This window comes from Hyla sarda, chromosome 4 (genome assembly GCF_029499605.1).
Source record: "Hyla sarda isolate aHylSar1 chromosome 4, aHylSar1.hap1, whole genome shotgun sequence".
Classification (NCBI taxonomy): domain Eukaryota; kingdom Metazoa; phylum Chordata; class Amphibia; order Anura; family Hylidae; genus Hyla; species Hyla sarda.
Genome location: NC_079192.1, coordinates 407,036,384 through 407,052,764, shown reverse-complemented (window position 1 = coordinate 407,052,764; position 16,381 = coordinate 407,036,384). Strand labels below are relative to the sequence as shown.

The 16,381-nt window shown below is 42.7% G+C and overlaps 1 protein-coding gene, 1 long non-coding RNA gene and 1 pseudogene across 4 annotated transcripts in view; 1 reads left to right on the top strand and 2 right to left on the bottom strand.

The window, feature by feature from the left end:
- Positions 1-14,634, bottom strand: part of LOC130267573 (uncharacterized) — a 75,555-nt gene extending 60,921 nt beyond the window's left edge. Inside the window, exons 1-2 of one of the 3 annotated variants that reach the window (XR_008843224.1) lie at positions 14,547-14,593; positions 4,387-4,439 (exon numbers count right to left, since the gene is read on the bottom strand). This is a non-coding gene — a long non-coding RNA (uncharacterized LOC130267573). Of the gene's footprint in view, positions 1-2,220; positions 2,359-4,386; positions 4,440-14,546 lie in introns of those variants that run through there. The other 2 variants (XR_008843222.1, XR_008843223.1) reach the window with 2 other exon arrangements.
- Positions 3,336-3,502, bottom strand: LOC130267851 (U2 spliceosomal RNA; annotated as a pseudogene).
- Positions 14,635-14,809: 175 nt separating the features above from the next.
- KDM7A (lysine demethylase 7A) overlaps positions 14,810-16,381 on the top strand; it is a 94,196-nt gene continuing 92,624 nt past the window's right edge. The window contains exon 1 of the mRNA XM_056517547.1: positions 14,810-14,961. Coding sequence (XP_056373522.1) covers positions 14,861-14,961 — 101 coding nt within the window. The 5' untranslated portion in view covers positions 14,810-14,860. The remainder of the gene's footprint in view (positions 14,962-16,381) is intronic.

Here is a 16,381-nt window from a genome sequence, read left to right as displayed (position 1 = left end):
CATCATCGCTCTTCTTTATTATATTGTATAGGAGTGACATCATCACCAATCCTCTCTTATAAGATGTATGACATCACCGCTCTTCTTTGTTATATTGTATAGGAGTGACATCATCACCAATCATCTCTTATAAGATGTATGACATCACCGCTCTTCTTTGTTATATTCTATAGGAGTGACATCATCACCAATCATCTCTTATAAGATGTATGACATCACCGCTCTTCTTTGTTATATTGTATAGGAGTGACATCATCACCAATCATCTCTTATAAGATGTATGACATCACTGCTCTTCTTTGTTATATTGTATAGGAGTGACATCATCACTAATCCTCTCTTATAAGATGTATGACATCACTGCTCTTCTTTATTATATTGTATAGGAGTGACATCATCATCATCATCAATCATCTCTTATAAGATGTATGACATCACTGCTCTTCTTTGTTATATTCTATAGGAGTGACATCATCACCAATCATCTCTTATAAGATGTATGACATCACCGCTCTTCTTTGTTATATTGTATAGGAGTGACATCATCACCAATCATCTCTTATAAGATGTATGACATCACTGCTCTTCTTTGTTATATTGTATAGGAGTGACATCATCACTAATCCTCTCTTATAAGATGTATGACATCACTGCTCTTCTTTATTATATTGTATAGGAGTGACATCATCATCATCAATCATCTCTTATAAGATGTATGACATCACTGCTCTTCTTCTTATATTGTATAGGAGTGACATCATCATCAATCATCTCTTATAAGATGTATGACATCACTGCTCTTCTTCTTATATTGTATAGGAGTGACATCATCATCAATCATCTCTTATAAGATGTATGACATCACTGCTCTTCTTTATTATATTGTATAGGAGTGACATCATCACCAATTATCTCTTATAAGATGTATGACATCACCGCTCTTCTTCTTATATTGTATAGGAGTGACATCATCATCAATCATCTCTTATAAGATGTATGACATCACTGCTCTTCTTTATTATATTGTATAGGAGTGACATCATCACCAATTATCTCTTATAAGATGTATGACATCACCGCTCTTCTTCTTATATTGTATAGGAGTGACATCATCATCATCAATCATCTCTTATAAGATGTATGACATCACTGCTCTTCTTTGTTATATTCTATAGGAGTGACATCATCACCAATCATCTCTTATAAGATGTATGACATCACTGCTCTTCTTTGTTATATTCTATAGGAGTGACATCATCACCAATCATCTCTTATAAGATGTATGACATCACCGCTCTTCTTTGTTATATTGTATAGGAGTGACATCATCACCAATCCTCTCTTATAAGATGTATGACATCACTGCTCTTCTTCTTATATTTTATAGGAGTGACATCATCATCATCAATCATCTCTTATAAGATGTATGACATCACTGCTCTTCTTTGTTATATTGTATAGGAGTGACATCATCACCAATCATCTCTTATAAGATGTATGACATCACTGCTCTTCTTTGTTATATTGTATAGGAGTGACATCATCACCAATCATCTCTTATAAGATGTATTACATCACCGCTCTTCTTTGTTATATTGTATAGGAGAGATGCCATCACCAATCATCTCTTATAAGATGTATGACATCACTGTTCTTCTTTGTTATATTCTATGAGTGACATCATCGCCAATCCTCTCTTATAAGATGTATGACATCACTGCTCTTCTTTGTTATATTCTATAGGAGTGACATCATCACCAATCCTCTCTTAAAAGATGTATGACATCACCGCTCTTCTTTGTTATATTGTATAGGAGGGACATCATCACCAATTATCTCTTATAAGATGTATGACATCACCGCTCTTCTTTGTTATATTGTATAGGAGTGACATCATCACCAATCATCTCTTATAAGATGTATGACATCACTGCTCTTCTTTGTTATATTCTATAGGAGTGACATCATCACCAATCCTCTCTTAAAAGATGTATGACATCACTGCTCTTCTTTGTTATATTGTATAGGAGTGACATCATCATCACCAATAATTTATTATAAAATGTATGACATCACCGCTCTTCAGGTGTTAGTCATATTGCACAGGGGTGACATCACCCCCCCCCCCCCACCTTATAGGTTATTATCCAACTTGAATAGGTTATATTGTACAGGAGTGACATCACCGTTTTCCAGATATTACTGCCAACGATTACTCACCAAATACAGGGAGTCAGGCTACGGCTTCCTTGGACACACCTAGCGGGTGCTGGCACGTTTTCCTTATTATTGACACTGATATTTTCTCGCTATGTTCAGCTATAGAGAGTGCTGAGATCTATAGAACGGGCAGATAAGAGAGAATGAATCCTCGGGGAATGAACAGCTCAATCGGAGGAGAGGAAGTAACCGAGATGAGAAGCTACATTCAGGAACTTGTCTGGATGACTTCATTCACAGTCTGTTCCCTTTGGACACATTGTGTAATAGAACACAGGGGGTTTGTGTAGGAGGCAGAAGAACAGGCCATGGTGACTGCAGAGATCACTGACGTTGGTGTTCTGGGGGACGGGGATTCCTGAATCATAAAATTGTTTTTTTTGTTTTTTTTACTTTTGAAAGTCTTGCGTGGGTGGTAAGGTGACTCAGTGATTTCTATTCAGTCCCTGCAAGGGGACAGCTTGCAGCATTTACAGAAGGCACGATGCACTCTCTCAAAGGGTTCATTCAGGTTCAGGTTGAAATAGAGCATAAAAGTTAATTGTATTAATCCCATCTGGCACTAAGTGTTCAATTTCCCTGCAGTGCCCCCGCAGGAGACATGAAGCATTACACAGTTCTAAGTGAATTCAAAGCCTGTCCGTGTCCGAGACGTGGAAAAGGTTTTGAGAGGTCAGGGTATTAGTGCTGCGATCCCAAATGATCCGGAGAATAAGCAAGGAGAAGTGTGGGGCTTTAAGTGTTCACACCGCGAACCCTGTTTGCTAAAATAAACATGGAGAGAAGCGCTTTTTTTTTTAAGAGCCGCTTTTTTTTAAAGAGCCGAGGTGCGGAACCTAATAGCCACACACACCTCCCCTAGACCGCCAGGAGGGACACCCAGAAGGGCTACCACATCCTGACCAATCCTGTGGACACACTACACATAAAAAAGTGACACAGTGAACAAAAAAGAAATAAATTAGTGAATAAGTGTGCAGATATACTGCCTGGACATTCGTCCGGATCTATAAAAATTTCTCTGATCCTAGCCAGAAGGCCGGGAATGAAGAGGTGAGTGCCACACGGTGTAGAGATATGGTGCAAGTGCTTCTACTCAGTGATCCCATCCTCTCAGTGAGTTTCGGCACCTCGGGGTCACCACACCCCGAGGCACTAAAGTACCTGTCCCATCCATGCAGCACCCATCCCCACCAGTCCAAAATCGGCGCTTAGGGTCACCAGCATAAACTGATAAGAACAAATACTACACTTGATCTTAGCCAAAAGGCCGAGAAGCAGAGAGAAGTGCATGGCTGAGTGATTCTCTCCCTGCTCTCTGTGCACATGACCAGGATGGTCCCATAGACTTTCATTGGGAGTCCATCTCAGTATCCTGGCACAGAGTTTAGAGAGAACGTGTTTTGGATGCATTCCAAGTGACCGCTCTAGGTTGATGTCCTGAGCCAAATTAGACAATACGTGCACGAAGAGAAAATACTCACGCTGACACACTAGGTCAAAACTGTTCTTTCTGATTTATTGTATTGTGTAAACACAAAACATAGCCTTCAGTAGGGTGTAACACATTGTGTAAGTATTCTAATTGGTTAGCAGACTACTTTATATAAGCATTGCATCATATCTTCTGTGCCAAGCAGGGTGGTCACACAGGGCGTAATACAGGATGTAACCTCCATTTTAGAATAATGATCTTCATTTTACATATATTATCAATAACAAACGCAATTAGTTTTAGCTAATGTTCTAGGGAATGGTCATGGTAATACCCCCACCATTCAAAATCAGAATTAATGGAGGGATGGTTGAGCATGAATTCTATTGTTCTATTAACTGTGATCGGTGCGGGTCCCATCAGTGGTTGAGCATGTGCATTGCCGTTACATTCTCGTGATTAGTGGAGGTCCCAGCAGTAGTTTACTGTGTACACTGTGATTCCATTCTTGTAATCGGTGGGGGTCCCAGTGGTCAGACACCTTGGATCAGGAGTCCAGGAGTCACCTGTTAGCAGCTTTAGGCTGCGTTCCATACACCTTTTTCCCGTCTGGAAGCCGTACTGCATATTCTTCACACCTCCGCAGCAATCTAACTCTGAGGAAGGTCCAGGGATTGGACCGAAACGTCAGATTCTTACTGATTGCAAAATAAAATACAAACAATACTCACTTCTGCTTGAGTGCCGAGTCATTTTATCTACTGTTTTTTAATAGCCATAATTTCTATAAAAAAATAAAATAGAAAAAAAAATGTTCTTATGAAGTATATTAGAAAGGTTAATGTTTTGCCAATATGTACAACATATAAAATGTTTGTAATCTGACAGTGCCCATTTAAAATGTTCTTCTCCTGTCACAAAAGTAAATTCCACTGCAAAGCATTGTGGGTGTTTTGTTAGGCCAATTTTTTGCAAAATGGCATCTTACTGTATATCAAGCTTCTGTTTCTGAGATGTTCCTCAGATCTTGTGTCGTAAGACAATTTGCAACCTTCATAAAAGTAGATGTGAAAGTTCCCATAATGCAATAGGAATAAAGGGGAACCTGTCCCTTTGCTGATGTCCGAATAATGCTGACATGGCAGATGTAACTACCCCTTAATGCAATAACCAAAGAGATGGGACTAGGTTTCTATATATAATCATGTGACGGATCACATGACCAGTACCTGAAGTTACTTATTTGCTTCCTTATGACAACATATGCTGCTATGTGTTCTGGAAGTGTTATCAGAGTCACACTAAATGAGCAAATGATAATACTGCAGGACTGTTTTGGCAGTAAGGCATCACTCGATAGACATGTTATGGTCAAACAGGAAAATATCATTTAAATAAACTTCACACCTCCGGAAATCAAGTGTTAATCTGGCAGCCATCAACTGGGAGAGGAGTCATGTCTACCACCGCAGGACAGACGCTTACTGGGCACCCCTGCATCATCTGCATCTAGGGTGGTGAGAGAAATCACATCGCCCATTTAAGAGCACTCCCTCCTAAATTACCAGATATAAGTCCCTATATTCCTCTGTATGTGCAAAGTATTGTAATGTTGTAATTCAGCTTTACTCACAGTCTTGAGATAGATTGATCTTGCCTCCTATATACAAGAATATACCTACTATAATACTGCCTCCTATATACAAGAATATAACTACTATAATACTGCCTCCTATATACAAGAATATACCTACTATAATACTGCTCCTATATACAAGAATATAACTACTATAATACTGCCTCCTATATACAAGAATATACCTACTATAATACTGCCTCCTATATACAAGAATATAACTACTATAATACTGCTCCTATATACAAGAATATAACTACTATAATACTGCCTCCTATATACAAGAATATAACTACTATAATACTGCTCCTATATACAAGAATATAACTACTATAATACTGCCTCCTATATACAAGAATATACCTACTATAATACTGCCTCCTATATACAAGAATATAACTACTATAATAGTGCCTCCTATATACAAGAATATACCTACTATAATACTGCCTCCTATATACAAGAATATACCTACTATAATACTGCCTCCTATAAACAAGAATATAACTACTATAATACTGTCTCCTATATACAAGAATATAACTACTATAATACTGCTCCTATATACAAGAATATAACTACTATAATACTGCTCCTATATACAAGAATATAACTACTATAATACTGCTCCTATATACAAGAATATAACTACTATAATACTGCTCATATATACAAGAATATAACTACTATAATACTGCTCCTATATACAAGAATATAACTACTATAATACTGTCTCCTATATACAAGAATATAACTACTATAATACTGCTCCTATATACAAGAATATAACTACTATAATACTGCTCCTATATACAAGAATATAACTACTATAAGACTGCTCATATATACAAGAATATAACTACTATAATACTGCTCCTATATACAAGAATGTAACTACTATAATACTGTCTCCTATATACAAGAATAATACTACTATAATACTGCTCATATATACAAGAATATAACTACTATAATACTGCTCCTATATACAAGAATATAACTGCTATAATACTGCTCCTATATACAAGAATATGACTACTATAATACTGCTCCTATATACAAGAATATAACTACTATAATACTGCTCATATATACAAGAATATAACTACTATAATACTGCTCCTATATACAAGAATATAACTACTATAATACTGTCTCCTATATACAAGAATATAACTACTATAATACTGCTCCTATATACAAGAATATAACTACTATAATACTGCTCCTATATACAAGAATATAACTACTATAATACTGCCCCTATATACAAGAATATAACTACTATAATACTGCTCCTATATACAAGAATATAACTACTATAATACTGCTCCTATGTAAAAGAATATAACTACTATAATACTGTCTCCTATATACAAGAATATAACTACTATAATACTGCTCCTATATACAAGAATATAACTACTATAATACTGCTCATATATACAAGAATATAACTACTATAATACTGCTCCTATATACAAGAATATAACTACTATAATACTGTCTCCTATATACAAGAATAATACTACTATAATACTGCTCATATATACAAGAATATAACTACTATAATACTGCTCCTATATACAAGAATATAACTACTATAATACTGCCCCCTATATACAAGAATATAACTACTATAATACTGCTCCTATATACAAGAATATAACTACTATAATACTGCTCCTATATACAAGAATATAACTACTATAATACTGCTCCTATATACAAGAATATAACTACTATAATACTGCTCCTATATACAAGAATATGACTACTATAAAACTGTCTGAATAAATCCTCATCACAATATAGCAATTCATTTTATGGGTATGTTAGATAACTGCTGATATAATGATTTAATATAATATTCAAAGCGGCTCCAGGGTGGAGCAGCCCTTTAAATAACAGGCGCTGACAGCGATCAGGAAGACGGATGGACAATGCTCTCCGCCCCAAGAAGCTTACACTCTAATTGGGTTAATGGAAAGCAAGCAGGGAGAGTTGGACATTATGGCCTACATGAGGTGTCAGTAATATGATCATGTGTAGATCCTGACGTATAGATCAGTGGTTTCAAACTGTGGCCCTCCAGATGTTGCAAAACTTCAACTCCCAGCATGCCTGGACAGCCAAACACCTGTCTGCCTCCTCCAGAGGATTCACATTGATCATGAAAGGTAAATCAAGGCTTCCCTTTTCCAAAACTTCAACTCCCAGCATGCCCGGACAGCCAAACACCTGTCTGTCTCCTCCAGAGGATCCATATTGATCATGAAAGGTAAATCATGGCTTCCCTTTTCCAAAACTTCAACTCCCAGCATGCCCGGACAGCCAAACACCTGTCTGTCTCCTCCAGAGGATCCACATTGATCACGAAAGGTAAATCAAGGCTTCCCTTTTCCAAAACTTCAACTCCCAGCATGCCCGGACAGCCAAACACCTGTCTGCCTTCTCCAGAGGATCCACATTGATCATGGAAGGTAAATCAAGGCTTCCCTTTTCCAAAACTTCAACTCCCAGCATGCCCGGACAGCAAAACACCTCTCTGCCTCCTCCAGAGGAACCATATTGATCATGAAAGGTAAATCAAGGCTTCCCTTTTCCAAAACTTCAAACCCCAGCATGCCCGGACAGCCAAACACCTGTCTGCCTCCTCCAGAGGATCCACATTGATCATGGAAGGTAAATCAAGGCTTCACATTTTCAAAACTTCAACTCCCAGCATGCCCGGACAGCCAAACACCTGTCTGTCTCCTCCAGCGATCCATATTGATCATGAAAGGTAAATCATGGCTTCCCTTTTCCAAAACTTCAACTCCCAGCATGCCCGGACAGCCAAACACCTGTCTGTCTCCTCCAGAGGATCCACATTGATCACGAAAGGTAAATCAAGGCTTCCCTTTTCCAAAACTTCAACTCCCAGCATGCCTGGACAGCTAAACACCTGTCTGTCTCCTCCAGAGGATCCACATTGATCACGAAAGGTAAATCAAGGCTTCCCTTTTCCAAAACTTCAACTCCCAGCATGCCCTGCCAGCCGTTGGCTGTCCGGGCATGCTGGGAGTTGAAGCTTTGCAACATCTGGAGGGCCATGGTTTGAAACCACTGGTGTGGATGGTTATTGGAAGGGAAATCGATGATGGGGTCTTAAGGGGGTTGTCTGGTTTAGAAAAAGCCTTGTCACATGTCCTACATGAGGATTCTACATGATCAGATAAAGGGGTCCTCCGCTCGGGATCCTCATCTCTCGGCCAGAGAGCCTCTCCCTTTCCGGGGCACTTTATCCCCCCCCCCCCCCCATTCGCAATACGCAGATCATAAAGTGCCCTCTGTTGTTACCCCTCATCTGCTAAGGAAACCTGGGAGTAAGTATCTATTTCCCTCTGGCGCCACCACAGGGGAAGTCGAGCATTACACATTGCCCATTTACATGAATGAGGATAGGCCCTCCAGAAAGGGAGAGACTCTTAGTATACCCTTTCCACTCCGGCCGAGAGATGAGGATTTGAGCGGAGGACCCCCCCCCCCCCCCCCCCCCCCCGGCAATAAGCAGATCATAAAGGGGTCCTCTGCTCTGGATCTTTATCTCTCAGCCAGAGTGGAAAGGTGATACTAAATCCCCATAGAAAACATATGCTGCTCTGGACAGTTCCTAAAATGGACAGAGATGTCAGCAGAGAGCACTGTGGTCGTGATGTCCGCAGAGAGCTCTGTGTTCCAAAAAGAAAATAATTTCCTCTGTAGTATTCAGCAGCTAATAAGTACTGAAAGGATTAAAAAAATTTTAATAGAAGTAATTTACAAATCTGCTTAACTTTCTGGCACCAGTTGATTTATAAAAAAAATAAAAAAAGTTTTCCACCGGAGTACCCCTTTAAGTAGTACATTTATTATTTACTCTTTAACTACCACTCTTATTTTGGCGCTCTCTGGATAGTTAATTTCTAGGGCACTCTCTGGGGAGTAATATTATGGGACACTCTTTGCGTGACCCTTTTATAGGGACTGGCACTGTCTATTGGGGGCACTCTCCAGACATTTCGTCTGGGCAGCGGTCCACTACAGTGGTCCCTCAAGTTACAATATTAATTGGTTCTGGGACAAGCATTGTATGTTGAAACCATTGTATGTTGAGACCCAAACTCTATGGAAACCTGGTAATTGGTTACAAAGACACCAAAATGTCATCCAAAAATAGGAAAAAGTGAGGAATAAAGAAAAATAAGTAGATAACTAATATAGATAAAGCAAATCCTTACATATAAAAGTAAGAAAGTTCTGCTGGGAGCTGTAATCACTGTCTGTCAGTGTTTCCCAAGCAGGGAGCCTCCAGCTGTTGCAAAACTACAACTCCCAGCATGCCCGGACAGCCAAAGGCTGTCCGGGCATGCTGGGAGTTGTAGTCTTGCAACAGCTGGGGGCACCCTGCTTGGGAAGCACTGGTCTATGTAGAGGACAGGAGCTTCTTCAGGGTCCACAATGTCCCAAAAAGATAACATGGAGCTGCCCTCACCTGGTGTCCCAGGTAAAGAGTAGTACAGAACATGTAATACCTCCCTGTACTGTAGGGGGTGCTACCAGACACCAGTCAGTGCATAAACTTCAGTAATACAGGTAAAGAGTACAGAACATGTAATACCTCCCTGTACTGTAGGGGGCGCTACCAGACACCAGTCAGTGCATACACTTCAGTAATACAGGTAAAGAGTACAGAACATGTAATACCTCCCTGTACTGTAGGGGGCGCTACCAGACACCAGTCAGTGCATACACTTCAGTAATACAGGTAAAGAGTACAGAACATGTAATACCTCCCTGTACTGTAGGGGGTGCTACCAGACACCAGTCAGTGCATACACTTCAGTAATACAGGTAAAGAGTACAGAACATGTAATACCTCCCTGTACTGTAGGGGGCACTACCAGACACCAGTCAGTGCATACACTTCAGTAATACAGGTAAAGAGTACAGAACATGTAATACCTCCCTGTACTGTAGGGGGTGCTACCAGACACCAGTCAGTGCATACGCTTCAGTAATACAGGTAAAGAGTAGTACAGAACATGTAATACCTCCCTGTACTGTAGGGGGCGCTACCAGACACCAGTCAGTGCATACGCTTCAGTAATACAGGTAAAGAGTACAGAACATGTAATACCTCCCTGTACTGTAGGGGGCGCTACCAGACACCAGTCAGTGCATACGCTTCAGTAATACAGGTAAAGAGTAGTACAGAACATGTAATACCTCCCTGTACTGTAGGGGATGCTACCAGACACCAGTCAGTGCATACACTTCAGTAATACAGGTAAAGAGTACAGAACATGTAATACCTCCCTGTACTGTAGGGGGCACTACCAGACACCAGTCAGTGCATACACTTCAGTAATACAGGTAAAGAGTACAGAACATGTAATACCTCCCTGTACTGTAGGGGGTGCTACCAGACACCAGTCAGTGCATACACTTCAGTAATACAGGTAAAGAGTACAGAACATGTAATACCTCCCTGTACTGTAGGGGGCGCTACCAGACACCAGTCAGTGCATACACTTCAGTAATACAGGTAAAGAGTAGTACAGAACATGTAATACCTCCCTGTACTGTAGGGGGCACTACCAGACACCAGTCAGTGCATACACTTCAGTAATACAGGTAAAGAGTACAGAACATGTAATACCTCCCTGTACTGTAGGGGGTGCTACCAGACACCAGTCAGTGCATACACTTCAGTAATACAGGTAAAGGGTACAGAACATGTAATACCTCCCTGTACTGTAGGGGGCGCTACCAGACACCAGTCAGTGCATACACTTCAGTAATACAGGTAAAGAGTACAGAACATGTAATACCTCCCTGTACTGTAGGGGGCACTACCAGACACCAGTCAGTACATACACTTCAGTAATACAGGTAAAGAGTACAGAACATGTAATACCTCCCTGTACTGTAGGGGGTGCTACCAGACACCAGTCAGTGCATACACTTCAGTAATACAGGTAAAGAGTACAGAACATGTAATACCTCCCTGTACTGTAGGGGGCGCTACCATGACACCAGTCAGTGCATGCACTTCAGTAATACAGGAGTTTTACCAGTGAATGCCCATTCTGATTGGTCGGTTCATAGACATGTTTCACAAATCTGGACTGTCCATAGCATTGTATGTTGAGTCTGGTTTCAACTTACAATGGTCCAGAAAAGACCATTGTATGTTGAAACTATTGTATGTTGAGGCCATTGTAAGTTGAGGGATCACTGTATTACCATTCGCAGTAGTAAAAACAGGGTTTATAGGGCTCTCCTGCTGGTAAGGTGATGGGCACTGCCCATTAGATGCCCACCAGTCCTCACAGCGATCACAATAGATCTTACTGGTTGACCAGTTATGATGGGTGAAGGTCATCGGACGCAGAATAAAGTAGATCAGTGTCTCAGAGCAGCACTTATGGGCAGCGGCAGCGTTTCATACAGCGCATTATTATCTTGGCTTCTATTGTTAGAATTCTAAAGGGAAAAAAAATAAAAAATTAAATAAAAAAAATAATAAACCCCCATACAGTCGTGTGCCGCATATTCTTGTTTCTAGGGATACAGAGTAGTTTCTTCTTTAAGTCTACAAGTGGCACAGACAGGCGGCATTCAGAAATAGATAAAGCAGCGCACGCGGCGGGCGCATTCATACACTAGGATTCCTGCTCAGACAGACGCACCCAGTGATCCAAGAATCATTCATATAGTTATGTAATACCCAGTGATGCCATCCGCCTGCATATTATTACTGCTAATGTGCCCGGAATGGGGGGGGAGGGGGTGTAATTGCCCTAATTCCTGTCCAAGCTGACTGTATTTGTTATGGAGGCGGTCACCATTGTGGGGCAGTGGGTAGAAGTGTATCTAATATGAAGATGCTATGGCTGTTACTATTATGGGGGACACTTGCTGGGAGCGTTATGGGGGCTTTGTGGGGATCTTATAGTGGCTGCTGTTATAAGTGCATTGTAGTTGTCACTGTTGGGAGCCCAGTAATTGTCACTGTTAGGGGGGCACTGTAGATGTCACCTATAAGGGGGCACTGTAGATGTCACTGTTAGGGGGGGCACTGTAGATGTCACCTATAAGGGGGCACTGTAGATGTCACTGTTAGGGGGGGCACTGTAGATGTCACTGTTAGGGGGGCACTGTAGATGTCACTTATAAGGGGGCACTGTAGATGTAACTTATAAGGGGGCACTGTAGATGTCACTGTTAGGGGGGCACTGTAGATGTCACTGTTAGGGGGGCACTGTAGATGTCACTTATAAGGGGGCACTGTAGATGTCACTGTTAGGGGGGCACTGTAGATGTCACTGTTAGGGGGGCACTGTAGATGTCACTTATAAGGGGGTGCTGTAGATGTCACTGTTAGGGGGGGCACTGTAGATGTCACTGTTAGGGGGGCACTGTAGATGTCACTTATAAGGGGGTGCTGTAGATGTCACTGTTAGGGGGGGCACTGTAGATGTCACTGTTAGGGGGGCACTGTAGATGTCACTTATATGGGGGTGCTGTAGATGTCACTGTTAGGGGGGCACTGTAGATGTCACTTATAAGGGGGTGCTGTAGATGTCACTGTTAGGGGGGGCACTGTAGATGTCACTGTTAGGGGGGCACTGTAGATGTCACTTATAAGGGGGTGCAGTAGATGTCACTGTTAGGGGGGCACTGTAGATGTCACTGTTAGGGGGGCATTGTAGATGCCACTTATAAGGGGGCACTGTAGATGTCACTTATAAGGGGCACTGTAGATGTCACTGTTAGGGGGTAACTAGTTCATACTATTGGGAGCACGGTAATTGTGACTGTTAGGGGGGCACTGTAGATGTACCTTATAAGGGGGCACTGAAGATGTCACTGTTAGGGGGTCACTGTAGATGTAACTTATAAGGGACCACTGTAGATGTCACTCTTAGGGACCACTGTAGATGTCACTCATAGGGACCACTGTAGATGTCACTATTAGGGACCACTGTAGATGTCACTGTTAGGGGGTCACTGTAGTTCCTACTATTAGGAGCACTGTAATTGTCCCTGTTAAGGGCACTGTAGTTGGGACTATTAGGCGGCACTTTAGATATCACAGTTACAGGTGCTCTGTAGCTGTCACTATTATTGTGATTATATTGGGATATTATTGGGACATTATGACCAGCAATGTTATGAGTTGTGACTGGCACTGTATGGGGGGCACTTAGCCTCCACTATTATAGTAGCACTATGATGCTACAGTTGAATGGAACTGTTATGGGGATATTGTAACTGGAACTGTTATGGGGATATTGTGACTGGAACTGTTATGGGGGTATTGTGACTGGCTCTGTTATGGGGATATTGTGACTGGCACTGTTATGGGGATATTGTGACTGGCACTGTTATGGGGATATTGTGACTGGCTCTGTTGGGAGTATATTGTGACTGGCTCTGTTAGGAGTATATTGTGACTGGCTCTGTTATGGGGTATTGTGACTGGCGCTGTTATGGGGGTATTGTGATTGGCACTGTTAATAGGATATCGTGACTGGCTCTGTTATGGGGATATTGGGACTGGCTCTGTTATGGGGATATCGTGACTTGCTCTGTTAGGAGTATATTGTGACTGGCTCTGTTATGGGGATATCGTGACTGGCTCTGTTATGGGGATATCGTGACTGGCTCTGTTATGAGTATATTATGACTGGCACTGTTATGGGGATATCGTGACTGGCTCTGTTATGAGTATATTATGACTGGCACTGTTATGGGGATATCGTGACTGGCTCTGTTATGAGTATATTATGACTGGCACTGTTATGGGGATATCGTGACTGGCTCTGTTATGGGGATATCGTGACTGGCTCTGTTATGGGGATATCGTGACTGGCTCTGTTATGGGGATATCGTGACTGGCTCTGTTATGGGGATATCGTGACTGGCTCTGTTATGGGGATATCGTGACTGACTCTGTTATGTTGATATTATGACTGGTTCTGTTAGGAGTATATTATGACTGGCTCTGTTATGGGGATATCGTGACTGGCTCTGTTATGGGGATATCGTGACTGGTTCTGTTAGGAGTATATTATGACTGGCTCTGTTATGGGGATATCGTGACTTGCTCTGTTAGGAGTATATTGTGACTGGCTCTGTTATGGGGATATCGTGACTTGCTCTGTTATGGGGATATTGGGACTGGGACTTGCAGCCTCCTTCTCCACAACACAGAGGTGAACTTACACTCCACGTTCCTCCATATTTACAGTGTCCTTTCCCTTTAAGAGAAGATGTCACTCGCCTCGGTAATTTCCGGAACACTTCGGCTCCTTCCGTCAAATCCAAGCTGATTGCTTTTCGGCTATTGCTTTGAGGCTGCCGCTCGGCCACGCCCACCGCACTCGTCCTCGTCCAATGAGAATGCAGGAACTAGGGCAGAGTGTGTGTATGTGCCGGGAGGGGAGGGGGGAGCGGGGGCAGTTGACACATGCGCAGTGGCCCCCTCCCCCGCTCCGTGCTGTGTGTGTGATGTCTGGGCTGGAGAGTGGATTTTAAAGATGGCCGGAGCGGCTCCCGTCTACTGTGTCTGCCGGCAGCCGTACGATGTGAGCCGGTTCATGATCGAGTGCGACATCTGCAAGGACTGGTTCCATAGCAGGTAAGGGGGTGCCGCCTGGATTATGGGGGGCGAGGGGGGATCTGAGGCTGCAGGGAGCAGAGGGGACGGCTGGGACAGGGAGGATAATAACAATAAGGTGGTCTCCGAGGTGCTGAGAAGTCAGGGCCCAGGCTGCCAGCGGTCCCTTTAATAAAACCTCCCCTATGGGGGCTGTAACTTCACAGGAGGCTCAAGATATGGAAGTACCCCAACCTCGGTGTGTAAACAGACCCCCTAAAATCGTGTCACCCCTAAAAGTGACCCCCAATACAACCCATAAAACCTTTCAGGGACTGCAAAAACTCACTACTCTTAGGACCCCCTAAAAGTATCATCCCGCTCATAGCAGCCCCCCAAAACTATTGTTCGACCATTGCACCCCTTAAAAGTCTGCGCCTGTACTTGTGCCCCCCGAAAGTGACGACTTGTATACGTGATGAGCCCAAAAGTTGCTTTGTAATCCCTGAGCATGCCTACCGTATAGGAGCACCCCAAAAGTAATAACTTCTCTAGGGTGCACCCTTAAAAGGGTGGGCATGCATGTAGCCCCCCCAGACTAGTCATACCTAACTATAGCGCCCCAAACCTGTATTTGACTTAATAATGAATTGTTTGGGTAATAGGGATGACTTTAGGTACCCATTGCACCCCCTAAAAGTCTGCGTCCATACCTGTGACCCCCCCTTAAGAGTAGAGAGTAGTGACTCCCCCCAAAGTTCCATTCCAACCCCTGATCATGTAACAGCAGCACCCCAATAGTAATAACTTCAGCCCCTACAGGACTAGTCGTGAGGTGTCTAGATAATTGGGGTTAGTGTATAATGGCTCCCTGTATATATGACCTGTGATCCCAGGTATACAGTCATATCATAGCCGGGGGTGTTGTATAGCGCCCCCTAGAGTTGCAGTGCCTCCCCGTCCAGGAGGCTGTCAGAAAGGAGCTGAGAAGTTGAGTGCGGAGAGTCCTCGTGGGTTACAACACCCCCCCCCCCCCCCCAATGATTAAACGTGCTACGTGACCTTTACATCGCATCCTATAATAACACAACAACGCGGGCCGACAACCTGGGGAGGACGCCTCTGGTCACTTTCCTCCGCACCCATTGACACCGCCGCAGACAATGGCTTGTAATAACGCCCGGCACTTTATTTCCTCCTCTTTTGTTTGCCTGTTATGTAATAACTTGTGAAGGTGTCGCCTGGAAATGACAGGTGGGAACTTTGGGGACGATGGGGGGAGGCGGCGGATCAGACGTCCGGTCACGTCCCGTAGAGCTGACATGGGGGGTGTATACGGATCTATATACGTGTGTGTGTGTGTTGCAGCTTTATGGTCATTTAAACAAAGGAAGTAGTTAGTGCTGGTCTCCCGGCCCCTGCCCCGCGTCCCCGCCGTCCCCATGCACACTTTGCAGGACAG